Raw genomic sequence first — 27,184 nt, 5'->3', positions numbered from 1 at the left:
GTTGGGTATCCTACTTTCATATTTTGAAATTTTCACATGAATTTGGTAGAGAACTAGAGTCATGTAGTAGTTAATGAGACCAGACCAATCTGGCTTCAAATCCCCATTCAGCCATGTAGCTTACTGGACTAGTCACTGTCTCTTAGCCCAACCCTGCTTCACAGGGTTGTTGTGAGAATTAGCTGACAACTCACATTGAGAAGGGTTTGGGGTTGTTTTTTGAGGAATAAAAAAAGTATAGCATATAGGTTACATAACAGAAACTTTGCAACACCATTATTAGCCACTTCATGCTTTTAAATGTAGAATAAAGCAGATACCGGAATTTTGTCCAGTGGGAACATTGTCTTGATACATTTTTCTTTTAAACACTAGCTCAGGAGTGGGAAATGTCTGTCCCTAAGGCCCAGTTAGGCCTTCCAGACCTTATCATTTGGCCCGCAAGGCTTATATGATCAAGGCATATCCACTTGCCATCATATTAATTAGGCCTTCGGTCAATTAATCAGTGTTTGGCTTTTTATGTATTTTTGTGTTTTTATATTGTAAAACGCCTTGTGATCCTCTCTGATGAAGGGCCGCATAGAAAATGAATGAACCCCTACAGAGAATAACCATCACTAGAATTGTACCGTACTTGAGTTGTGTGTCCACAACTAGCACCACCTCCTATACAAAAAACATTAGGTGTAGTGGCCTCCACAACAGTTTTATATATAAGGCTAAAAAAAGACTACTAGTTTCCTGACATGCTTCAAGTGCAGTTATCTTCCAAGACAGAAATGTCCATATTATAGAGCATGTTTAATAAAATTATGTGGTGAAACCACAGGAGACATCTGCCCTGTGCCTTCCATTATGCATTTTGCAGGTTGTTGGATACTGTCAACACTTCCAAACCACCAAGCAGGAAGGAAATCCACAGAAATTGATTGTGAAAATATAGCCTTGCAAGCACAGTGGTCTTGTGGTTAGTGCTTTACATAGACCTCTGCCTCTCTCTCCTTGTTGTGAGACAAGCCCGATGGAGAGGGCATTGCTGCAGGAACCCCATCCTTGACTCCTTGTGCTGCTCTGTAGTGCCCCTTTGTGATCAGTGTAGGAATGACATTGATGGAACCCTGTCAACAAGAATTTGAAAAGACTATCAAGATTACCTATCTTTTAACTTTACTCACATTTGTCCCTGGCATCAAATGACAACATTTCTTCAAGTTACCAGCTTGGGGTATTGCAGAAATAATAGACTTGTCACTTCCGGGTTGGTGCCTCTGGCAATGGTGGAGTTCCTCCGATCGGGAGGAATTTGCTCCATGGAAATCAGGGTCTGACCGCCACGGCGAAGGCGGAGACCCACTAAAATCACAGGCGGGAGAAGCTTGTGTACGTGGGATTCGGCTGGCACCCTTTGCGTCTCCCCTGCTCACGGGGAAACCCAGTTTTGGGTATCCGGAGCGACGTGGGGTGAGTGGCGCGGTGCTTCGAATTGACTGCTTTTTTCACGGAGGGAAGCCGCATTGCTTTTTTTCATTTTTTTAAAAAATAATTTTTATTGGTTTTCCAACACGAATAAAAACAAACAACACATTCACATTCACAAACAAAAACATATACAACATGTATAATTTCATAATCCTGTTTTCATACCCCTTGTTTCTCCGACTTCCCCATACCTCCCTTTTACTGCATCCTTAATTTTTAACATTTTTTTTTAGCAATTCTCCAATAATTAATTATTTAATTCACTTTCATTACATTCCTTTTTCTTTAACTTATTAGTTACAGCTGCAATTCTCTATTTCTTATTCCCTGACATCTAGCACTCCTCAATTTTGCAATAATTTTTAAGATAAATCTTGAATTTCTTCCAATCTTCTTCCGCTGTCTCTTTCCCCTGGTCACAAATTCTGCCGGTCATCTCTGCCAGTCCCATATATTCAATCACCTTCGTCTGCCATTCTTCCAGAGTAGGTAGTTCTTGTGTCTTCCAATACTTTGCGAGAAGAATTCTTGCTGCTGTAGTAGCATACATAAAAAACGTCCTATCCTTCCTTGGCACCAATTGGCCAACCATACCCAGAAGAAAAGCCTCAGGTTTCTTAGGAAAAGTCCACTTTAGGACTTTCTTAATTTCATTATAGATCATTTCCCAAAAGGCTTTAATCCTCGGGCAGGTCCACCAAAGGTGGTAGAAAGTACCTTCAGTCTCATTACACTTCCAGCAATTATTATTGGGCAAATGGTAAATTTTTGCAAGCTTGACTGGGGGGAAGCCGCATTGCTGTTGCCGGAGAGCGCTGACTTTTTCCTGTGGACAATTTGACTCTAAACAACTACCTGTGAGTAGAACGGAAAATTGGATTTACAAATGTCTTAATTTGGTACCGAAACGGGAAGGTTTCAAACAGGAAGTCCGCCTTCCCCTTTTGTAAATAGATTGAAGCAAAGAAGCTGCAAGCTAAGGTCTTGGAAAGTCTTATCTAAAGGATTAAACTTCCATCGATTAAAATCATTAAACCCCCCTTGGAAGCAGGAGAAGAGGGGGAAAATTTTGGATCGTGTAAGCCTGCAGGAGAGAGTGATAAAAATTAAAAATTAAATTACCACTGCTCTGAACCTGGAAACGGGCTGCCAGTAGATTGACGTTTTGGGAGAGTTCATTGACTGTGAATAAAACGTATGTTGACAGTTAGTTAAACAAGAGAAATATATTGTTTCCATTGCCCTCTTCTGCGTTTAAAAAGGAGGAAAAGTAACTGAAAATTGAAACTAACTTTACTTTTGGAACTGTGCTTGAAAGGATTGATACAAGTGGAGACTGTTTCCCTCTAGAGGGAGCTTTTGAAACTGTTACAAGAGTGGAGCTGGGGAATCTCCAGCTGCAGGATAAGAACTGTGAGAATCAAGGATTGACCTTGGACCATTTAAGAATGTCGACAGGAGAAGCCTTAGTGGCTGCATTATGCAAGATAAGCTATTTGTTGGAACAGCTTCACAAGAAGACGGATGTTATGGCTACTAAAATTGATAACTTGGGACAAAAAGTGATTAATTTGGGACAAAAAGTGAGTACCAATACAGAAATTATTCAGGATTTGCTACAGGAATCTACTTTAGCAGAACAAAATGTGGAGAAGGAGAAAGAGAAAGTTGTTGTTGTCGAACCTAAAGTAATACAAGTGGGAGCCTCAGCCTTACAGAGGCAAATTGAGGACTGTAAATTGAGGCCTTTTATGACTGAATCTAGAAAAAGTCAGATTTTGGGGATCGGAGCCTGGCCTGGACTGGAGAAGGAAAGCTGGAAAGTTCCCTCCATGCAGGGATTAATTGACTTTTGGGACATGAACTTGGGTCAGGAGGAGACTGGAGTTCTGGGGGCCTTTGGATTTGGAGGAATCTTGAAACATGTCCTGAAATACTTCATGGATTTTAGCTTTAACTATGGAAATTTGGCTGACCTGTCGAGAAGGAACAAAAGTATTGTTAGGTCGGAGTTTCCCCGAGATCTGCTCTATAGCATTAAAGAATATGAAGAAGATCTGCAGAAGGGACTTGGAAAAGAGTTAAGAGCCTCAGACATAAGATCTCCAGGTTGATGGACTGTATGGAGTTGACGGAAGTGACTGGCAGAGTCCGAGACAGGGGAGAGGAGATGGTGGAAGAAGATTGGAAAATTTAAAGTTTATATATAGAAATATTGTAAAATTAATGAGTGATAGAAAAATGTTGGAATGAAATATTATGGCCTTAGTAGAAATGTTATAAGGAGTTAAGCTTAAATAAGTATACTAGTTTTAATGGAAATAAGATTAAAAATATGTTAAGACATTTATATGATAGAAAATAGAGAAAGATGGAAAGGAATTGCTGAAACAATTAATGGAAGTGGAACACAAAGAGGGAGGTGAGAGGAGGTCGATGAAACAAGGGAATGAAAGATAGAGTATGGAAAAGGTATGATGTATGCTTTAAATTGTTTTTGTTTTGTTTATTGTGTTTAGGTTGTGTTTTGTATTGTTCATATATTGTATTGTATTGTTTTTTCTCTTTTTTGTTTTCTTTCTCTTCTTTCTTTTTTGTAAGCTTTAAAAGTAATAAATATTATTTTTTAAAAAAAGAAATAATAGACTTGTCTTTCATACATGATCCTAAATCATGGTTCAGAGTTATAGCAATGAGCTGCAATGAGTTCTCCCCACTTCTCAGGAGCCATGATGAAGAGTGTAGAAAACTTTTGGTTCCTTTTAAATTAACCACAGATTGTTGCAATGTCCAAACCTAGATACACTGACCCAATTCACATGTAACACTAAACCAAACAATGATATATCATTATGAGGATGAACTGTGGCAACCCTTGACCTCATGTGTTCTCCCCTCCTTCCACAAGGAAGAGATCAGAAGCTTCCATGTTAGATTAACCGCAGTTCAGCATTATGTCTGAACCCTTAACTATGGTTTGTTGAGAAAACCCAGCTTCTTAAACTATGAAGATGTCTTGTTTTAAGAAACTGTAATTAAGATCTGTAATTAAGAATTACCGGTAAGTTTGTTGGGTCTGAAATGAAATGGCAAGCGGTGGTCAATCTAAAATGGAAGCAAAAGTATTCTGCCTGAATGCAGCCAGTTTGTCTTTTAATCATTAAGCTTGCTCAGTAGAATTCCTTCTGATTTGTGGGATTAGTAAGAAGTCTAACATAGGAAGGAATGTTTCTATTTTGGTATTAGTTAACAACTATGAAAAACTATTGTACAAGTACTTAAAACATATTTTAAAGAGAATTACAACTAGTTAATGTTATCGACTGGTAGGTCAAGGGAGCTCAGAGTAAATATACTGGAGAGAGAGAGTAAATGGTACATTGCTGTAGTCTGGTTGAAGCTGACTTTCTGGTCCATGATGCTAGAATGATTGCAAATGACTTCTTGTTTTTGCAACCAATATAGTGGTCAATAAGATGAACAATCTGAACCAGCAGTATACAGCATTCAGTTGAATTAGTGTTCTGTGGTTGTATGAAGCTTTTTAAAAGTGGTGCTATGTTCAGAATGCAGTAGTCCGCTTTAACCAAATCCTTGCAGAACACAAAACAGAGCTATCAACAGCTTTAACTTTTTCTGGAAGTGTATTATCTACATTTCATGTATAAACTAATCCATTTGTTCCCATGGCTCCTGGGATTTAGTTGGTCATGCTTTCAGCTAAGTTCTGTATGTGTTTCAAGAGCAGTTAATAAGTAGCAAAAATGAGGAAATGCTATCTAAATGGCTTCGCCTTTTCTCATAATTTTAATCTGCTAAAAAGGAACATTTCTCTGCCCTGCTTCATTTCCTCACCATTTGAACTAGATGGGAAAGATACTGTAGTTTACTTTAAATGTGAACTACAAAGCTACCCTGCATAACAAATTATGCTAGACTTAATGAACTATGTGTTCCTGACATACAGGGAACTTCAGGATCTTTGGCAAAGAGAGACATTTGTTTTAATACAAGTTTGCTCTGGTGGAACAGGAAGCTGCCTTCTATGGAGTCAGACCATTGGTCCATCTAGGTCCGCATTGTTTACACCAACTGACAGCATCTTTCTAGTATTTCCAACAGAATACATTCCCAGCCCTACCTAGAGATATTGGGGATTGAACCCTGGGACCTTCTGCATCCACTGAGCTATGGTACTTCCAGGTTCAGTCACCATGCCTCAGGGTGGCACCATGTGCCAACAATTGCAGGGAGTTAGTTTCATATTTGTGATGACTGAGAGTGCTGCAAGAACAAGGATACAAAGGAAGGAAGGGAAGTTATAAAGCATCATTAATATAAATTGATCTACTCTCTTCTCTCACTCAGAGGTTGCAAATCTAAAGCACATTTGGGAGAGCTTCAAAAGTTGTTACTTCAATGTCATGCCCTTATGGTGCATCACAAATAGAAGCTATGAGATATACTGTATAGGCAAGCCTTTATTTTACAGACTCTCTGGATTGTAGCTAATGCTCCTAATTTTAAAATCAGAGAAGGCACAGGTCTCACTGTTTTGCTGGGGATACTGGCAAGCTACTATAATATCTACAGTGTTTAATATAATTTTCTGTTCATTTTATGGCAAATACTTACCCTTCAAAGCTGTGCCATGCTCATGAACAGCCTCTTTGATTGGTTTCACTGTAGTGCAGATCTTCACTTACATCAAGGAGTCTCCAGAGGAATATTTCCCATGCTTTGCTGCAAAACAGGTATATGCAAACTGTTTTCAAAGCGCTGAGTAAAGTGATCTATGTTTATTTTCTCCTTGGAAGGCATTGATTGTTTGGGATCCAGGGTGCTGTCTGAGGACAGATTTGCATATGACACTAAAGCTAAACATGCTTTCAGAAATGGTGTATATTCCTCAAAGCAAAACGAAATGGAACTCTTGATGACAAGAAAAAAAGAACTCTTTTGCAGCTAAAGCTTTTCTATTAGAAAAATAAACAATGTTCTGAGTCTGTTATTCAGATACAGCCCAACTGCTTAGCAGTAAGAGTATTTTTGGATTTATGAGCATGTGCGTTTACCCTACTATAAATCAAGTGTAAACCCTATCTGTCGCCTGGGGCCACAGGGCTATGGCAACCTTACAGCATTATCATATTGTATACTTACAGTGATCTCAGTTCTGGCTACCAATCCTTTTGTAGACAAAATGACATCATCCATGCACAAGAGGAAGGTTTCAGCAGACTTGGGAGAACCCAAACACTTGTGGGGGGAAACCCCAAGGTTGAACAAAAATTCCCATCAGCCCCAGCCAGCATGGCCAATGGTTAGGGATGATGGGAGTTGAAGTCCAACAACATCTACAGGGCAACACATTGTGAGCTGTGGTAAGCTCCTATAGATGGGCTTTTATCTACACGAGTAGTGATACCATTAAATTACTTTAAAATATTGAACTTATGAGGTTAGTGTGTCTCATTCTTGTTGTTTTACCTAGAACAACACTTGAATATACCGACACCTGGATCTTTTAAGAAAAGAGAACATAATAGAAACATACAACTTGCTTCATGGCTTTGAATTGTTTCTCAGCTAGTGCTAAAATAATAATACTCGAGGAATGAAATCTCTTCCTATTTAGCTCTTAATTGCTGCTGTTAACACTGGGCTTAAATTAAGGTGTAATTAAAAGTCTTGGGTTTTCCCCCTATAGAATATCAGAAGAGCCCTGTTGGATCAGACTAGTGGCCCATTTAGTTCAGCATCCTGTTGTCACAGTAGCCAACCTATGGGAAGACCACTGTCAGGGTCAGAGGGCAACAGTACTCTCCCCACTTGCAATTCCCAGCAGCTGAAAACACAGCCTGGGCCATGAGCCTACCACTGAAATACTCAGAGAAAGTCCTGTTCCAAGTACAGTGGTGCCTCCGGTTGCGAATGGGATCTCTTCCGGAGGTCCAGTCAGATCCCAAGGTTTCCGCAACCTGAGGACCGCTTCTGCACATGCGCGCGGTGAAACCCATATCTTGATATTAGTCTTACGGCTTTCAGCAATGATTTCTTTTATGTTTCCATGTTTTTCACAATCCTGAGGGATGGAAGTCTTTTAAACATGTAAAGCTGAAAATGACAGTCTATTTCTCTAGAGTGTGGGTTACTACAGTTCATAAACTTGGCTACTTATAGCTACACAATATATTAAGGCCATGCTAGAAAAGGTCGATCTCCTAACTGACATGGTAGAGTTGTTTGACAGTTCTGGGCCATTTGTTATGTACTTTTTATGTAGCCAAGAAAAATGTACACTGTTTGGTTAGTTTGGATGGAGTCTGATAATACATACTATACCAGTGATCTTTGGTTTCTTCCAAGAGAATCTTGTGGGAGAAGTAGAGACTTGTTCCCTTCAGCATTTTCAGAGGTCAAGAATGGAATTCTTTTCTTTGCATTACTGCCAGCATTGGGATGAAGCACAAGCCAAGTGTTTTTCATAGAAATACCTGTGAGAATGAGAATTTCCCTTTGGGGGGGGGGGTTTCAATTGAAAGATAACAGGCTTCTTAGTTACTCCTTTTCATCATAACAACAACAACAACAACAACAACAACAACAACAACAACAACAAACAATAGAATTTCATCACTCAGAATACTAAAAAAGACTTTTGTTGGGGTGTGGCACTGTGGGTTAAACCACAGAGCCTAGGACTTGCCAATCAGAAGGTTGGCGGTTTAAATCCCCTCAACGGGGTGAGCTCCCATTGCTCGGTCCCTTCTCCTGCCAACTTAGCAGTTTGAAAGCACGTCAAAGTGCAAGTAGATAAATAGGTACCGCTCCAGCGGTAAGGTAAACAGCGTTTCCGTGCGCTGTTCTGGTTCGCCAAAAGCGGCTTAGTCATTCTGGCCACATGACCCGGAAGCTGTACGCCGGCTCCCTCAGCCAATAAAGCGAGATGAGCGCCGCAACCCCAGAGTTTGCCACGACTGGACCTAATGGTCAGGGGTCCCTTTACCTTTAACTACTTCTAGATAAATAGCAGGAAAGCTCCTCTTACTGGTTGTCTTGCTATGGATCACAAAGGTATCATAGGCGTCTTGGCACTGGTTACTACTCTACTGTAGGTGATCAGACTTTTCTTTCTTTTTTTTATTTTATTAATTTTTTAAGAAAATTTTTCTTTTACAAATTTAAATAACACATTCGTATCCACTATAATACAAAATTCTTTTGGACTTCCCCCCGCTCCCTCCACAATCCTCATAATTTTAAATTTAGTTCACATTTCCTTTGTAATTGTATTGCCAGTTAATAAATCTTTACAGCTCTTTTCCCTCTTACAATACCCTTTCTCCTCACAAAGCCTCTTTAAATCCAACTAGCGTTGTCTGTTCATCACAAATATTTTCCAGATAAATCGTAAACTTTCTCCAGTCCTGTGTGAACTTGTGATCTTTTTGGTATCTAATTTTTCCTGTCAGTTTATCTAATTCAGCAAAGTCCATCAGTTTCCGTCTCCATTCTTCCAATGTTGGTAATTCTTCTTGTTTCCATTTTTGAGCCATTAAAATTCTTGCCGCAGTCACTGCATATTGAAAAAGTTTATAATCACTTCTATTAATTTCTCTTCCTGTAATTCCTAACAAAAAGGCTTCTGGTTTCTTCACAAACGTATATTTAAACATCTTTTTCAACTCATTATATATCATTTCCCAGAAGCCTTTTACTTTCTTACACTCCCACCACATATGATAAAATGACCCTTCCCTTTCCTCACATTTCCAACATTTGTTACATGTCTTATACATTTTTGCTAATTTAACGGGAGTGATATACCATCTATATACCATTTTCATAATGTTTTCCTTTATTGTCATGCATGCAGTGAATTTCATATTTTCCTTCCATACCTTCTCCCAATCTGCTAACTGTATCATAACCGATTTAACTTCTTCGTCCTTTGTTTGCCATTCCAATAGCATTTTGTACATTTTTGACAATACCTTATAATCATTATTTATTATCTCTTTCTGAAATCTAGACTCTCCTTCAATATATTTCCACTCTTTGCAATCCTTTTTAAACATTTCATTTGTTTGGAAGTAGTGCAACCAATCATATACATATTTTTTGACTTGTTCATATGGCTTCAATTTCCATTTCCCCCCTTCTTTAATTACAATGTCTCCATAAGTCATCCAATCCTCTCTCATGTTTGTCTTTTTGACACTCATGACCTCCAGTGGGGATAACCAATGAGGTACATTTGGTTCCAAAATATTTTGGTACCTATCCCATATTTCTATTAGGGCACCTCTGAAAATATGATTGGCAAAACTTTTATGAGCTTTCTTCTTTCCCGACCATAAGTAGGCGTGCCAGCCAAACCTGTTGTCAAACCCTTCCAGATCCAATAACTTATTGTCTTTTAGTGTTATTCAATCCTTTATCCAACAGAGACAAGATGCTTCATAATAAAGTTTCAGGTCTGGCAGGGCGAAGCCACCTCTTTCTTTCGCATCAGTTAGTAACTTAAATTGTATTCGTGGCTTTTTGCCCTGCCAGATATATTTTGAAATCATTCTTTGCCACTCTCTGAAGATCTTTGTCCCCTTAATTATTGGAATCATTTGAAATAAGAACAACATCTTTGGAAGCACGCTCATCTTGATTGAAGAGATTCTGCCCCAAAAAGATAGTTTCATCCTACTCCACGCTTCGAGGTCTCTCTTAATAGTGTTCCAAGTTGTCACATAATTGTTTTGAAATAAGTCAATTTTTTTTGGGTTAACCATATTCCTAAATATTTTACCTTCTTTGCCACTTCCATCTCTGTTTCTCTTTGCACTTCTTCTATCAAACTTTGGTCCAAATTCTTCACCATAAGTTTAGTTTTCCTCTTATTTAATACAAATCTGGCCACTCTTCCAAATTGATCAATTTCTTTTATAACTTCTTTTAGACTACTTGTCGGATCTTCCACCGTAATTACCAGATCATCGGCAAAGGCTTTAACTTTATATTGGTTTTGACCTACTGTTACCCCCTTTATTAGTTTGTTTTGCCTAATAGAACTAAGCAGGACCTCCAGAACCGTAATGAATAACAGTGGTGAGAGAGGGCATCCCTGTCTTGTACCTTTCTTTATATTCACATCCTCTGTGATTACATTATTTACTATCAATTTAGCTCTCTGTTCTGAATATATTGCCTTTATACCGTTATAAAAGTCTTCTCCCACTTCCATCATTTCCAAATTTTTCAACATGAATTCCCATGAAACATTATCAAACGCTTTCTCTGCATCCACAAACATTAGAACGGCTTGTCTCTCATTACTGGCAGTCAAATATTCCAGAATATTTATTATATTTCTTACATTGTCCTTCATATGTCTGCCAGGAAGGAAACCTGCTTGATCTTTATGGATATGTTGTTGCAATATCTTCTTAAATCTTGTTGCCAAAATATCCGAGAAAATCTTGTAATCTGTGTTTAGCAGAGATATCGGTCTATAGTTCTTCACTTGTGTGAGATCAGAGTCTTGTTTTGGTATGAGTGTTATAAAGGCTTCTTTCCATGTTTCTGGTATGTCCTGTTGTTTCAAAATATTATTCATAACTTCTTTAAGTGGTACCGTCAGGGAGTCCCTCATTTCTTTGTAATAAGTTGCTGTAAATCCATCTGGTCCTGGTGCCTTCCCTTTTTTCATCTGTTTTATAATTTCTACTATCTCCTCATTCTCTATTGGGGCATTCAGTCTGTCTTTCATTTCTGTCGGGATCTTTTGCACCTTTTTTCCTTTCAAAAATTTCTCTATCTTCTTTATATTGTTTTTCTCTCGTTTTGCATATAAATGCTTATAGAAATCCAAAAATCCTTTTCTGATACCTTTTGGGTTCTCTATTTCCTCGCCATCCACAATGATTTTGTTAATTGTACCTTGCTCTTTCCTTTTTTTGATTTGCCATGCAAGCCATTTTCCAGGTTTATTTGCGAATTCAAAGTTCCTTTGTCTCAGTCTTTTAATGTTCCATTCGACTTCTTTATTTATGATCATGGCAAACTGTGTCTGCAAGACTTTAATATTTTGTTTTATCTTGATGTTATTTGGCTTTTTGATTAACTTTTGTTCATTGTCCATTATTTGTTTTAGGATTTCCTTCTTCCCTTTCTCTCTGTTCTTATTTTTAATCGCATTCTGTTGGATGAAGAATCCCCTCATTACCGCCTTGCTTGCATCCCAAACTGTGCTGATCTTTGTGCCTTTGTTCATATTGTCTGCAAAGTAATCCATCAATTTTTTACGGGCATCTTGAATGATTCTTTCATCTTCCAAAAGGTAATCTTTCAGTCTCCATCTGAATGTTCTTTCTTCATACATCTTTATCTCCATTTTTATCGGATTGTGATCCGAAATTACTCTGGGTTGGATTTCTATTTGTTGGATTCTAGTAGTTAGTTCATTCGAGATCCAAATTTGATCTATTCTTGACATGGACTGATTCGGTTCCGAATAAAATGTGAACTATTTTTCTAATGGGTGTCTAAGTCTCCAAATGTCAATTAAATTGAGATTTTGCACCAATGCGAAAAAGGTCTTCGGTAGTTTCCCTTCTTTACTGTCACTTTTTTCTCTTAATCTATCCATTTCCGTTGATACAACTCCGTTCATATCTCCCATTATTATAATTTTTTGATCCATATATTCAAACAACCTTTCTTCCAATTTCTTGTAAAAATCAGTCTTATTTCCATTAGGTGCGTAGATCCCGACAATTATTAATTTTTCGCCCTGCCAATTGATCTGTATTGCAATTATTCTTCCTTCTTCATCTTTGAAGATCTGTTGAGCTTCTATGTTTTTCCTTACATAAAGGACTATGCCTCTCTTCTTTTCTTTATCTGAGGATATAAATTCATTACCCAATCTGTTATTAATCAGAATTTTTTTATGCTTCCTTGCCACATGTGTTTCTTGAAGACAGATGATGTCCAAATTTTTCCTTTTTAGATATTGTTCAATACTGTTTCTTTTCTTCTTATCATTCATCCCATTAATGTTCCAATTCCATAATTTCAATGCCATATTTTCTGGTGATTAATTAAAAAGTATAAAATTTGTTTCAAATTATCTCTTTATAATTCCTCTTTTTCTTCTTCTTCCTCCTCCTCTTCTTCTTCTTCTTCTTCTTCTTTCTCCTCCTCCTCTTCATCCATCTCTCTATTCTTTTTGTACTTTCCTTTTAAAAGTTTTCCTCCCATCGGGTCAATTCCTCCTACCGCGCCTTCTTCCTCTTCCTCTTCCTCTTCTACCATCAATTCTTTGTAGCGTCTCTGAAACTTACTTGTTTCTTTGGGACTTGTAAGTCTATGTCTCTTGGCTTTGTATACAAAGGAAATCCCCTGAGGGAATTCCCATTTAAATTCAATCTTGTTTTTCTTCAGAATTTGGACCAATGGTTTATATGGGTCTCTCCGTTTCAACAATCTGACCAGTATGTCTTTAAAAATAATTATGTAGCTCCCATCGATATTCAATCGCCTCTCTCTGTTTTTTTGGAGTATTAGATTCCTCATATCTTTGTCTTTAAAGGTGATCAAGCAATCTCCTGTAACTTTCCTTGTCTTAGTTGTCCTTACTCTCATCCTAAATGCGCTTTGAACTCTCTTCTCTACATCTTCTTTTTGTAATTCCAACCATTGAGCAATTTCCGTTATTAATTTATCTTTGATGTCTTCTCCTTGAACCTCTGGAACTGCTCTCAACCTTAGGTTCACCTCCCGTTGCCTCAGTTCGTTCATGGAAATTGCATCCCATAACTCCTCCTGCGTTTTGCTCATTTCTGAGATTCCTGCTTTCATCTTCTCCTCTTCTTTTTTAACTTCTTTTATCTCCACTTTTGTCTTTTTTAATCCTTCCTCAACAGATTGTGTTCTCTTGCTAATTTCTTTTATTTGGCCTTTCAATTCTTTTACTGTATCGTCAATCTTTTGGTCCATTTTACCTATTTTGTTATCCACCTGCTCAATTCTAGTATCTACATGTTCTAATTTATCCTCCAAATTCTTTTCACTTTGTCTAATTTCTGCAAACATTTTTAAAATTTCGGCTTTGAAATCTGCCTCAGGTTTTGAACCTCTTCTTTCTCCCGGTGTTCCTCCTTCCCCAGCTTTCTTCTGTAAGTGAGACATTTTCTCCTTCTCCTTACTTTCTACCCGTTCCCTTTTCTAATAAATCAGTCCCACTGTTTCCCTAATTCAGTTGGATCCAAACCCTAAATTATACTGTGTCCCTCCTCAAAACAATTCTTATATCAAACATATAAATGACACTTTTTTCAAAATTCAAGATACAAATACCACTTTCATCCATTCATAGTCCATCAAGTCCAGTCCAAATCTCAATATAATCAAATATAATCAAATTAAATCCCAACAGTTCAAATTGTCTATAAACGTCTTCTTGCCACCAATTCGACTAATCCATAACTACAGGTATTTGTTTTAAATATGACCCAACTCTTACAAATTTGCTGAAGTTAGAGAGAACCCAAAGAAAAAGTTTTTTTTTTTAAATGTTAATGTCCAAACCAGTCTTCTGCCACCAATTAGGCTAATCCTTAAATCGATACGAATAAATATTTCTTCTGCCACCAATTAGGCTAATCCAAATTTGTGTGAATCAATAGTTCTTTTAATCCCAAAGCCAAGAGTTGTTTATTAGAAAAAAAAAAAATAAGGACCCGAAAAAAACAGAGAAAAAACAAACAAAGAGCAAGTTGTTGTGTGTCTTCTGGCCACTAGGGGCAAGGTCTCCAAGCCGTTTTAAATTGCTCAAATATTTAGATATTTCAATAAAAAGAAATTGCCACGAAAAAAGAAATAAACCATCAAAGGGTGTGCCGAATTATGTTTAATCCTGAAACGCCAGTCCAGATCAATTTAAAAAAACCTTCTTTCCTTGGCAAACATCAGACAGTCTCGTAGAACTTTAACAATGGAGTCTGGAAATACCCTTTTGTTGCGCAGTTTTTATTTCACCACCACACCAAAGTCTAGTTACGGCAGATCAAATTCACAAGCCCCCAAAAGGACTTAAATAACTCCGTCTTGTTCCTCTGTCCCCCCTTTTCCTTTGGATCTTTCTTGATAAATTGTATCTTCCCAAAAAGGATTATTTTTATTCAGTTAAAGGGGAGAAGAAACAACAGCCGCGAGCGGTAACTTACTTTCACTTTTGATCGCTTTGTTGTTTCCATGCGTCTAAACTGATTGCGGATAGAAAGCTGGTCTCGTACCTTCCAATTTTTTCATCCGGTTTCTTTCCTTAATTTTAAGATTCTTCTTTATACCCAATTAAGTCCGAATTTCTTCCCAATCGAGAATTGAGAGCTCTCCTTGCAAGCCCGGGGCTTCGTTTCTCGGAGGTAGCTATGGCCTCCCTGCAACCCGCTCTCCCCCCCGCCGTTCTCGTCACTCTTTTTGGGAGCTACCTGACGGCCGGGAGGTTCGTGTTTCGGCTGCCTGCGGGAACCTGAGTGTCAGAACACCCTCCTGACACTACTTCGAGGGGTCACTGCGCCCTGTGACACCCCCAATCCTCCGAAAAACCCGGGATCCCCCCAAGAGGGAAAATCCCCGCTTGCGCTCGGATCGCTGTCAATCGGACTTTTCTTTAAACAGGTTGCTGTTGCCACCACCAAATTACCCTTATACCTTGTATTTCTGAATACCTTTGAGACTGAGGGAGCACATAGTGGAAAGCATTCTTTCAGGAGCTTTTCTCAGTTACCCTATCCTTACACAGCTGCAGCACTATTAAGAAGCCCCTCAAAGATGTGTGTGCTGTAAAAAGCATCCTGCGTCTACATTTGCTGACAGTGTTTTTACTAGAGGTCTGCTGTGCTCCACACAAAGTTATTTAGTCTTCCATGTGTGTACACACACGCAAAATCAGAATAGAGGGACCACCTTAATAACAGAATTCAATTAACAAAAACCCTTTTGGTTTGACATGTTGTGTTAAGGACTTCCCATGTCCACTCAAGCTCCAAAATGCCAGGAAATTGCAGCTATTAAGGACCACACCTTTAACAGATGCATTATTTAGGCAGTATTGATATGGTGTGGTATCATTTTCTGTGATTGGTTCCAGCATGACCACTAACCTGGAGCTGAATGGCTTCTGGTGGTAGATTGGAAGACCTAAGTCCCAGATTTTTCTGCTCACTGTAATAGACCCATGGATTCTATGCAACTGAAGCTACCATTCCACATTAGAAGTACTCAGCTGGTAACCAGCACTCTACCACAATGTGCTGAGAAAAGATTTGTTGGCAGACAGCAGTCCTATTAGTCCTAGCCAATGTGAGCTTACTGGAATCTGGCAGAGAAAAAGCCCTGCCAAAGGATTCTTCCAAGGCTTGTACAGCAGCAGTTGATCAGTGTCCTAAAATAGGGTCTCTCTTGGCAGTTCTTCAGTGGTGAGAAAAGACAGGGAAGGTGTTCATTCTTTACGTTACTCCTTAGATTCTCTACCACTTTTGTATTGGTAGACAAGTGTGCTTGACCTGTCTTCCTTGCTCCTGTCTGCACGTGGACCTGCTGTAAATGATCAGATACTAATGTATGTGGCTGTGTGTAATATTGGTGTTGACATGTCAGACTTCATGCATCTTGCATGCTCAATTCTACTTGTGCCGAAATTTTCAGCTACACTGAGACTTCTTTGGTGAAGTCATATTATTCCTTCATCAAATCTTTCTTGTCCATGTGCCTTCTGTGAGGAACAGTGTGGGGTTGCATTTATTTAAGTGATTTATATAAACCTAGAGTGCCTCTAAGCAATTTGTAAAAAAGGCTACTTCCTCAGCTGGCTTAGGTTGACAGCATACCAGGGTGTGAATTTAAAATGACAGAGGTAAAGTTTAAAAAGGTAAAGGACCCCTGAATGGTTAAGGCCAGTCAAAGACTACTATGGGGTTTTTGGCACTCTTCTGGGTCATGTGGCCAGCATGACTAAACCACTTCTGGCGCAGGGGAACACCGTGACAGAAACCAGAGCGCACAGAAACGCCATTAACCTTCCCGTCGCAGCAGTACCTATTTATCTACTCACACTGGGATGTTTTCGAACTGCTAGGTTGGCAGAAGCTGGGACAGAGCAATGGGAGCTTACTCCATTGTGTGGATTCAAACCATCCCAAATTGATAGAAGATCTGGTCCATATGCTGAAAATGTCCAGGAAGTAGATGCCTGCAGACAAAGTGTTTCTTCTTTGGGGGTTTGCTCTGTAGCTCTGTAGCCTTCTCTGAATTGGCACTGAGACAGATCTGTCTTTATATACAATGGAAAACCAAGTCTCATTGCACAGGAACCAGAATGTCATAAGGTTGCATTGCAACCCACATCCATTGCCAAAATCCTGGTTTGTCTCAATATTGTCCTTTTCACATGCACAGGAATATTCATTACATGGCCCAAGAATAAGTAGCAAAAGTCCAGATTGCATGCATCATGATTCCAACTTGATCGTCTCACCTCACATCTTCTAGTCTTAACCCTGCTTCTTTGTTCTTAGCCTCCATAAACAAAACACACACACACACACCCCTACCTTTTTCTGGTATGTGGTCGCTAAGAACATGGCTAAGACTTGAACTGTTATCTCCAAGGTTATTGCTAATAGAACCCCAAGGCTTTATTATGCTAAATTTTTAGACTCTTGACTTTATGAAAGGCTAGAGCAGAATTAAGAGGTTTAATACCTGTTTTAAAATCATTATATATAATAAAGAATGAATATATCCTAAGCATATATTTCTCTAACAAGCATTGACTGACTTGGTTGTCAAATTGGCCCTGATGCTTCTGATTTATTGTGGCTGCCAACACAGTAAAACCATGTTGAAACTGCATCTTGTTTTATTTAATTGCAACACCTGTACTTTGAATTGAGTGACACTTAAGTAGCATGGTCATGTTTAGAAATGTGTGAGACCAACTCTTGTAATTCCTTCATTGTTATCTTTCCAACAGCTCTGAAAAGTCCAGCTGCATTTCATGAACAGAGAAGGAGCTTGGAACGGGCCAGGGTAAGCCACAGTTAGCTTCAGGAGAGTTACTGCGTTTGTGATGTATTTTCAAAACTGTTTGCATATTCTTCTAAGTGCTTCTCTGTTGAGCATCTTGCATGTTTCCATTCTGTACACCACCTGTGATAGTTTCTCTTAATTATAAACATGTCTGCACCTTTCAGGTACCTTGGACTTTGCTTGATTTTCTCTCTAGCTGAGAGCTTGATAATACAGAAGCTAAGTGGAAAACTTTGATTCTTGAGAAATAAGGAAACTGAATGCAGGCACCGTGTCTCATTTGGGGAGTATTTCAGTTCATTCCCAAAAGAGCCTCTTGTTAGCTGGATGAGAACAATTCAGCACTGGCTGCTGAATTGTTATCTTCTCTTTCTCTTTCTCCTTTAACATTTGTTTAAAGTTAATAGAATTAGAGCCTGGGTAAAATCACTCCAGATTTGCTATACAGTTTGTAAGGTGACTGAGGATTCAAGATAAGTAACTGACTTTCCCCAAGTTTCCTGATCAATAGATGTGTTTCTTCCTGTACCCAAACAACCTGAGAATTTAACATACCACAATATAAGAATCTCTTAAGCGCTTAGTGCTTTAAGTTCTGTGACCCATTCTGCTTGAGGTTCTCTGATACTGCTTAAATGTTCTGGAATCATTAGCCTGCTGCAATGGCAGGGGTAGTAAAAATATGTGGGAAAGTTATATCTCGTCATATGCTTAAAAATCCAAGATAATTTCTCTGCTAAAATATCATGTACGTTATTTGCCTCAGTCCTGTCTTCCTACTTGGGTTCAGCATGCTGTTTTCCATATATATTTTTTTGCAGACAGAGGACTACCTGAAACGGAAGATCCGGTCCCGGCCAGAGAGATCAGAGTTAGTGAGGATGCACATTCTGGAAGGTATGATTCTTGGCGTGCAGTCTTCTCTTGTAAATTTTCGCCCTTATAGATACAACTTTACATTCATGGCTCTTGTATGTTAATCTTATTCAGCTGGGGATGACTGGCTGGCAGCTTGGGCCAGTACTGTTGGTGTGGGTCAGTGCTTTAACGTTGAGCAATGTACTTTGCTATCAAGGTCCTCCAGGCACACTGTTTGTATTCTTGAATTGTAGTAGGTTTTTGAACAAGTGCTGTGGGTCCCAGCTTCCTCCTTGAGCCCCATGTACTTCTCAAGGAAGTAAAAGCTAACCATCCTCCTCACCTTGTGACTTGGGCCGGGGTGGGGCCTCAGATACATCATAGGCACCAGGGGAAGACTTCAAGGACACCATTGCATCTATGAGCATGGTGCAACCCCTGCATATCATTTAAGATACCTTTTCTTTAGAGGGGGGGGGGAATCCTGAGTGAATGTGGATGTACAGAAATGATTTTGTGAGTAAGGAAAAGTGATGGGTGGCAGGTTAGCAAATTCTCCAGAGAATTATTTCTAAATGTTTTAAGGGATGGCAGTAGAAGTTTAGTGTGCTGGTGGAATAGGATTGGGCAGTTTGTTTGTTGTTGTTGTCATCATTGTTACCTGCCCTTCACCAATGGGTCCCAGGGCAAGTCACAAAAATTTTAAATTCATAATTAAGAACAGGTAATATAAATCACAAGGGACGCAGGTGGCGCTGTGGGTTAAAGCCTCAGCGCCTAGGACTTGCCGATCGAAAGGTCGGCGGTTCGAATCCCTGCGGCGGGGTGCGCTCCCGCTGCTCGGTCCCAGCGCCTGCCAACCTAGCAGTTCGAAAGCACCTCCGGGTGCAAGTAGATAAATAGGGACCGCTTACCAGCGGGAAGGTAAACGGCGTTTCCGTGTGCGGCTCTGGCTCTGGCCAGAGCAGCGATGTCACGCTGGCCATGTGACCCGGAAGTGTCTCCGGACAGCGCTGGCCCCTGGCCTCTTAAGTGAGATGGGCGCACAACCCCAGAGTCTGTCAAGACTGGCCCGTACGGGCAGGGGTACCTTTACCTTTACCTTTACCTTAATATAAATCACAGGAACAGGATTATTAGAACTTAGTTAGGTATTTTGTTTACACATCACTGACCGTTGTGCATCATTTGCCCAGTTTTCTTCTGGTGGGGGCTTGAGACTTGCAATAAATGGGGGCTGGGTTTTTTACAGGCCAAATCGACCTCTTTCTGAGAAAAAAAATAGAGAGTTTACTGTGAGCTACTAACTTAAAAAATAAATAAATTTCATGACAGTAAAAGAGCAGACCAAACATAACTTTCATTGTATGCAGCTTGCTCTTGATGGAGGGGAGTGTGCTGCCAACAAATAGAACTGCTCTTAGTGGAGGGCATGTATCCATGCAGACGGTGAACTGCCAACTTCGTACTGAGGTCATGTACTTGAGAGGTGATCATATTTTTTGCTGTTCCCCTGAGCAGAGACCTCTGCTGAACCTTCCCTTCAGGCCAAGCAGCTGAAGTTGAAGCGGGCCAGACTGGCCGATGACCTCAATGAGAAGATTGCCCAGCGGCCAGGTCCCATGGAATTGGTGGAGAAGAACATTCTGCCTGTAGAATCAAGCCTGAAGGAAGCTCTCATTGGTAAGGTTGGTGGGGTAGGTGGAGGCCTGGATGTATGTGTTGGGTCCTGTGGCAGTTTGCTAGCACCTCTCACTGTGCCACTGGACCAAGGAAAGCAGTGTATACATTTTACCTTATCCAGCGGATGTGGCAGACTTGAAGCAGAACCCCAGTGTATTAAAAACACTAGTTGATCTCCATGTCTATAAAAGCTGCTGTAGGATGGTTGTCTTCTCTTAGCTTGCACATTCTGCTTTTCTTCCTAAAAACCTATCTACTTGTTTACAGCCATTCATTTGAGTGGTCCTGCTTTGGTAAGCGAGAGGGGTGAGAAGAGAAAAAGAGAAAGTTGGAAGGTTTGGTCTTCTTCAAAACAAGTATGAACAGCTGTGTGGTCTGCTAGTGCCATCCTCTGGCCAGAGGAATCACCATTGTATGGTCTCTTCATCGTTAGTTTAGGTAGACTATTTTGCTGTAGCCTCCTTCAGAGAAGAAAAGGGAAATAGTTTTGAATGAGAAAACGTTAATCTTCTGGGAAGTGTTAGGGAGTAGCAGAAATAAGCCTGACATAAAGCAACTCTAGAGGTTTGGATTGTCTTTCTCCTCCATCATACAGTCTTATAACTCTCCTTTTCTCTCTCTTTTTTTAAAAAAAATTTATAAAATTTTCAAATTTAACAATGAAAAAAAAGAAAGAAAAAACATTCCATTTGAATTATACATCCAATTCTAATCTTTTCACTTTCAGACTTCCTTCAGTCTATCTGGCAATTTTCATGTTTTCACAGTTATTCACATTTCTTGCATCTATATTGTTTTGTTTTTTTCAACCAAATTAATCTTAACTATTATTATAAAACAATATTTCTTTCCATTATTATCACAGAGCTTCTTGAAAACCTACAAACGTTAATTGACCTTCACATATATTCTTAATATACTCTGTAAATTTATTCCAGTCCTCGGTAAATCTCTGGTCTCGCAGGTTCCGAATTCTCCCCATTAGCTTGTCTAATTCTGCGTATTCCATCAACTTAATTCTCCATTCTTCTTTCATCGGGATTTCTTCCTGTTTCCATTTTTGTGCCACCAAAATTCTTGCCGCTGTTACTGCATATAAAAACAACTTCTCAACCTTCTTTTTTATGTCATTTCTTAGTATTCCTAACAGAAAAGTTTCTGGTTTTTTAACAAAGGTATATTTCAACATTTTTTTCAATTCATTATAAATCATTTCCCAGAAACCTTTCATTTTTTTACATTCCCACCACATATGATAGAATGTTCCTTCTTTCTCCTGACATTTCCAACATTTATTACTATAACTCTCCTTTTCTCATGTTCTACCCAACCTCCTTTCACATAAAAAAAAAATCTTGTTAAGAAATACAGGAATATTTTTTTGTGAAGGATGTAAATCGTAAATAAACACAAGTGTCTATAGCAGTTAGGCCTCACAGATTATTCCTTCTAATGCTCTTAGATATTTTGCCAGTTGTCTTTTTTTTTTATCTTCAGTGCTCCTTTTTGCTTTCATAATCTCAACTGTTCATTCCAGCCTGCAGGCAGGATATGACACAAAGCTTGCTCCAGTTGTCCTTACACCTGTCTACAGAGAGGCAGAAGATGATATTCTTGTTAATCCTGGTGTTAACTATTTCTTCGCAGGTTGTGACATTGATTTTTTAAAAAATTGTCTAAAGCTTGTTTGGTTTTTCACTGTCTCAGATTTCTTGTGATGTCCAGAACCATCTTCTGCTAATCATCCTTGACCCCTTTCAATTTGTTTAGTGAATAAATGTAAATTTATTATTTTCAGTAGGTCAAGTGAACTACCCAAAAGTAGCAGACAGCTCCTCCTTTGACGAGGACAGCAGTGATGCCCTGTCTCCAGAACAGCCAGCTAGCCATGAATCCCAGGGGTCTGTGCCATCCCCAATGGAAGCTCGAGTTTGCGAATCACTTCCCACCCCCACAACAGCATCCCCTGCTCAGGTGAGATTATTATAGCCTTGGTTCTTGTGCGCCTTGGTGCCTGCACCAGCCACATACGTGCCTTTTCCTGGAGGATACAAAAAAGTCCTCTGCAAGGAGTGGATTCCAAAGGAGTCATTTGTGGATTAGAGCAGAAACACCTGAATACTGAAATTATGCTAATGAAAGCTTCTATATTCCTTTACTTTGGGCTGAAAATAGTTGAATGTGAACCCAAAGGGGGGAGGAATAAGGTCCTGGCCTTGCTCTGCAGTGTAGCTGATACTGGGAGCATAGGAAATTGCCTTACACTGAGGCCGACCAATGGTCCATCTCATTCAGTATGGTCCAGACTGACTGGCAGTGGTTTCAGAAGAGACATTCCCAGCCCTACCTGGGAGATGCCAGGGATTGAACTTGGGACCTTCTGCGTGCAAAACAGATGCTCTGTTACTGAGCTATAGCTCTTCCTCTGAATTGAGCCCATTCACAGTACTGTTTCTTTGCATGCAGCTGCAAGTGAGAAGCAACAAATCTGCAAAAATGGGATTTGTCTGCCTTTCCTGCAAAAATGGGATTTGTCTGGCATGTAATCGACACATTTCGACTCCATAAAGCTGCTTCCATATCTTGGAAAGGGAAGCGCTCAGGTGTAGATATGGGCATGTGCATCTCATACTTGGATTTACTGTTGCAGGTCGTGTGTCAGTTGAAAATCAGTGCAGACTCCAGTGAGACCCCTTTTCTGTCTGAGCAGCCACCAACTCCCCTGCCACCCCTGCCGCCTCCAGTGCCTCCCAATCTCACCAATGGTGTTGTTGCTCCTGCTGCCAAACCACTCCCAACCCTTATAAAGGTACCTTTCTATAAAGAGGTTAAATTGATGGGATGTGGGCGTGTTTAAGATTGGGTGGGAATTGTTGACCTTGCTCTTCTGTAATGCTAAACTGCTAGCAGGGAACCTTTTTTAAGAAAAGTCCTTTCCAACTGCTGTGTCCATAAACACACCCCTACCCTATCCCACATGTTGGGATTTAGCCTCCCATTTGCTGTGCTTTTGTATTGTTACATAATGGGCATGTATTCCACCTCTGCCCCCCCCCCCAAGAATTTAATTCAGCAAAAGCTAACTTTGTGTCCCCTTCCGTGGCTTGTAGCTCTACATATTCTGGAAAGGGCCGGTAGCTTGAACCAGCCATATGGAACATGACAGCAAATACTAGTAACTGTTCCTGCATTTGCACTCTTTATTCTTACCCTCCTGCCCTTTGATTCACCTGTGTTTTCACTCTGAATAGCAAAGCCAGTCCAAGTCCTCATGCGAGAAGTCTCAGCGCAGCAAAAAATCAAAGGAACCGAAACCGAAAGTCAAGAAGTTGAAATATCACCAATATATCCCGCCAGACCAAAAACAGGACAAAGGAGCTCCTCCCATGGATTCATCTTATGCCAAAATCCTGCAGCAACAACAGCTTTTCTTGCAGCTTCAGATCCTTAATCAACAGCAGCAGCAGCACTACAACTATCAAACCATTCTGCCAGCTCCACCAAAGTATGGGTTGCTTCATGCTATTATTCTCCCCCCCCCCCCCCATATCACAGGCGGTCCTGTGTTAGCAGTATCCATCTGTCTCTCCATCCAACCAATCCCACCCAAGAACGGGAGTTGTACACCATCCACTGTCCCCTCATTCTCAGAGTAACTTGCCTATGTAGGTATTGCAAACATGTTAGTGTTTCAGAACTAGCTTGCTGTGTGCATGTGGCAGAGGTCCTTGGGACAGTCAAGAAGCTGTGAAGTTCTTCAGGAGTTTAGTGTCAGTGTGTTTAAAGTATTTAGATAAGCATTTCAGGTGTGGTTGGCAGTATGACTTTGTAAGGTTCTTCTAAAGTCCTGTCCATCACCTCTAACTTGAAATGGAAGCTTGTGCATAGAATTGACTCAGTATCAGATCACCAGTATTTATTTGATTTGAATTCAGTATACACCGTTGTTTCATTTTGCAAGTATATCTGGCTGTTTTCACAACAAGCAGAATATAGGCAATGAAGCAAGGTATCTGATATGTCTGCTGTCTTAGAATAAAAAGGGCAGTCAATGACAGTTGGCAAGCACACGCCGAGGCTGCCAAAATTGAATTTCCAAGCAACCATGGAGCTGGGAAGGGTCACTTGTGTAGCACTGTATCTTGAGGGCAGACTATTGACCACCTTCTCAAGAGATCATAAGGATGTCCATTGGGCTTCCCAGTAGTAGCGGCGAAGAACAGAGTGTTGTGAACAGTTCCGCTGCCCAGTGTTCAGCTCCCGCTTTCCTCTCCCTTCAGGCCTCCAGGAGAGCAGCAGAGCAGCAGTAGTGCCCCACCCATGCGTAGTCTCTCCACTGCTGTCAGCAGCACCTCTTCTGTTTCTTCCAGTTCTAATGGATTGATGCGGCAAAACAGCAACACTCCAGTGGGCAAACCAGGAGCTCTCCCTGTTAATCTCGACGACATGAAGGTAAACAAAGCATCTATTGGCCAGCTTGGTGTTTCATGAAGAAACTGGGGGTATAAATGTTACAAGAAAGTTTGAGCACATATTTTCTTTTAGAAAGGTAGGATATAAATTTGTTAAAATAAGTGCTGTTGCTGCTATTAGCACTGAACTTGATGGTCAGTATTGGTATTCAGACCGGATGGTTGAATATGTAAGTGGCCTTTCTGATTTTGTGATGAAACTCTTGGACTGATAGTTGTGGACCTGGCGGCAAGTGGTAAATGAAAGATGGAGAACTTGTAACCCTCAAGATATCATTGAACTCCTCCTTGTGTTAACCCTGAGCACTGGCCACCTTAGTCATGAATGATGGAGCTGGAGTTCAACATCTGGAGGGCCGGAGGTTCACCATCTTTGTGCTAAATACAGCATTGCTGCCTGAAGGATGATTATGCCTATTGAGGCCTGTTCAGTTGTTTAAATTTTTAAAAGATGAGCTAGTTATTTTAATTACTATTTTGTATTGTTCTTACAGTATTTTAGATTCTTTTGGAACTGTATACATTGCTGCATACGAATTGAAGTAGGTGTTGTAAATGAGATTGTTCTAGCCGATACGGCTTTTGATTGACTGCAAACTGTTTTATGTTAGGTGGCAGAGCTGAAGCAAGAGTTGAAGCTAAGAGCACTGCCTGTGTCAGGCACCAAGATGGATCTAATTGAGCGGCTCAAGGCTTATCAGGAGCAGAACGGTGCAGCTGGCCGAGCAGCTGCCGCTCCAAAGCCCAATACAGCAATTCTCCCCAAGGCTGCGGATGTGGTGGTGGCCTTCCCAGCTGCCAGGCTGAGCACAGGGCCTGCCCTGGTCAGCGCTGGCATTACTTCAGCCGAAGTTGTTGTGGCCACAGTCGCTGGCAATGGTGTGATGAAGTTTGGCAGCACAGGCTCGACTCCTCCTGTGTCGCCCACCCCCTCAGAGCGCTCCCTGGTGAGTGCCGGGGATGAGAATTCGACCAGTGGGGATGCCTTTGGGGAGATGGTGACCTCCCCCCTGACTCAGCTTACCTTGCAAGCATCTCCCGTGCAATTTCTGGTGAAGGAAGAGAGCTCCAAAGGCACCACTTGCAGCTTTAATTCATCATCCAAGGCAGAGCTCTGCTGCAACAACAGTCAGCAAGACATGGAGGTCCAGGATAAAGACCAGATGTTGCAGGAGAAAGATAAGCAGATTGAGGAGCTCACCCGCATGTTGAAACAGAAGCAGCAGCTGGTGGAGATGCTGAAGCTGCAGCTGGAGAAAGAAAAGCGGTCTCAGCAGCTCCTGCCTGCCACGTCTGTTGGAGAAGAGGGCACAGCCACAGTCCCCGAGCCGCTCATTTTTGGCACCCGTATCAAGAGTGAAAAGGGCTTTCTGAGTTGCCAATCTTCAGGGCAGCCCAGCTGCCAAACCGACCAATCAAAACCCACACAGACCACTAGCCAAATGGACACCTCAGATGAAAGTTCAGTGCCAAAGAAAGCAGTGATGGTGAAGCAAGAGGTGCCAGCTGCCGAAACTGAGCCGCCAAGCCAGACCTCAAGCTTCTTCATTGGCCAGCAAGGTGCAGGCTTCAGTAACCTCATCAAAGGAGCCCCTCCCCCCACCCTCATCACAGATTCCACTGGCACTCACATAGTTCTCACCGTGACCAATCAGAATGCTGAGAGGCAGGGCCTCTCACCTCAGGAAAAAGCAGGGAGCCGTCCCTTGCCATTGAGGGTAGGTATACATGCAGTGATGATTCTTGAGTCAAGGCTGTCTATCTAACCAGAGGAGGGCTTTCAAACAATGAACAGACTCAAATCACATTGCTTTAGAATTGAATAGTTTTAATTCCTGTAGCTGTGCTTGTAATTATGGAAGTGTCGTGTCAGCACAAAATGATCTCTACAAAGAATGGTTGGGAATTTTCTTTGGGAGTACCATCAATGTATTGATTGGCTGATTACAATTACTGAGTTGCCTCAAGGAAGCCCCCCGTCACTGCCATCCCTCTTCTGGCCACAGGCTAGAGCCAGGTTTTTCCCCTCCAGCCCTCCCTGCAGGCAGGCTGGACTACAGTATAGTGTAAACTTAACTTTTATGTGCACTGGAAAACTAAAAAAAAAGTGTAACTTGCTTTATTGTAATACTCAATTTATTGCAGTGGTCTGGAACCAAACTCACAATATCTTACCTGCACAATTTAAGAACACAGCCTCTCTCACCAAAGGAACTACTCCTGGTTTTTCATCGCTCTTGTGCAGAGGCTCTTCAAAATGTATTTTCTCTCACATCTTTTCAACTCCTTTGCCTTGAGCAGGTTCTCAGTCCTTTGAACTCACCTCTACACAGGACCTAATTTGTTCCTGAACAGACCAGGATAGAAGGCTAATCATGCCTGCAGAATTCCTTTCCAGTTTTACTTTCTTTCCTCGCAGCAGCAACTCTTTTGTTCTTTGTTTATATTATTAAAACACTATTCCAGGGTAGAGCTAGAGTGAGTCGGAGCTGAGCTAAAGCTTCCCCAGAAAACTCAAGTATCTTGGTGGGGTGAGGAGAGAGAAAAGGCCCCCAAACAGCAGCAGCTCTTTAATTTCATCTCTGGGGTTTATGAGG

General features: G+C 40.6%; 1 protein-coding gene across 2 annotated transcripts in view; it reads left to right on the top strand.

The window, feature by feature from the left end:
* The window catches only part of MRTFA (myocardin related transcription factor A), a 76,470-nt gene that overhangs the window by 42,882 nt on the left and 6,404 nt on the right, over positions 1–27,184 (top strand). Inside the window, exons 3-10 of one of the 2 annotated variants that reach the window (XM_079994559.1) lie at positions 17,519–17,574; positions 18,396–18,471; positions 19,954–20,115; positions 21,914–22,089; positions 22,766–22,924; positions 23,367–23,620; positions 24,486–24,567; positions 25,199–26,305. In XM_079994559.1, coding sequence (XP_079850685.1) covers positions 17,519–17,574; positions 18,396–18,471; positions 19,954–20,115; positions 21,914–22,089; positions 22,766–22,924; positions 23,367–23,620; positions 24,486–24,567; positions 25,199–26,305 — 2,072 coding nt within the window. Of the gene's footprint in view, positions 1–17,518; positions 17,575–18,395; positions 18,472–19,953; positions 20,116–21,913; positions 22,090–22,765; positions 22,925–23,366; positions 23,621–24,395; positions 24,568–25,198; positions 26,306–27,184 lie in introns of both variants that reach the window. The other variant, XM_079994558.1, reaches the window with a different exon arrangement.

The sequence above is a fragment of the Podarcis cretensis genome (assembly GCF_951804945.1).
Source record: "Podarcis cretensis genome assembly, chromosome: 10".
In the NCBI taxonomy this organism is placed as follows: Eukaryota; Metazoa; Chordata; class Lepidosauria; order Squamata; family Lacertidae; genus Podarcis; species Podarcis cretensis.
Note: the sequence above shows the minus strand (reverse complement) of the source record. Positions and strands in the feature narration are given on the sequence as shown.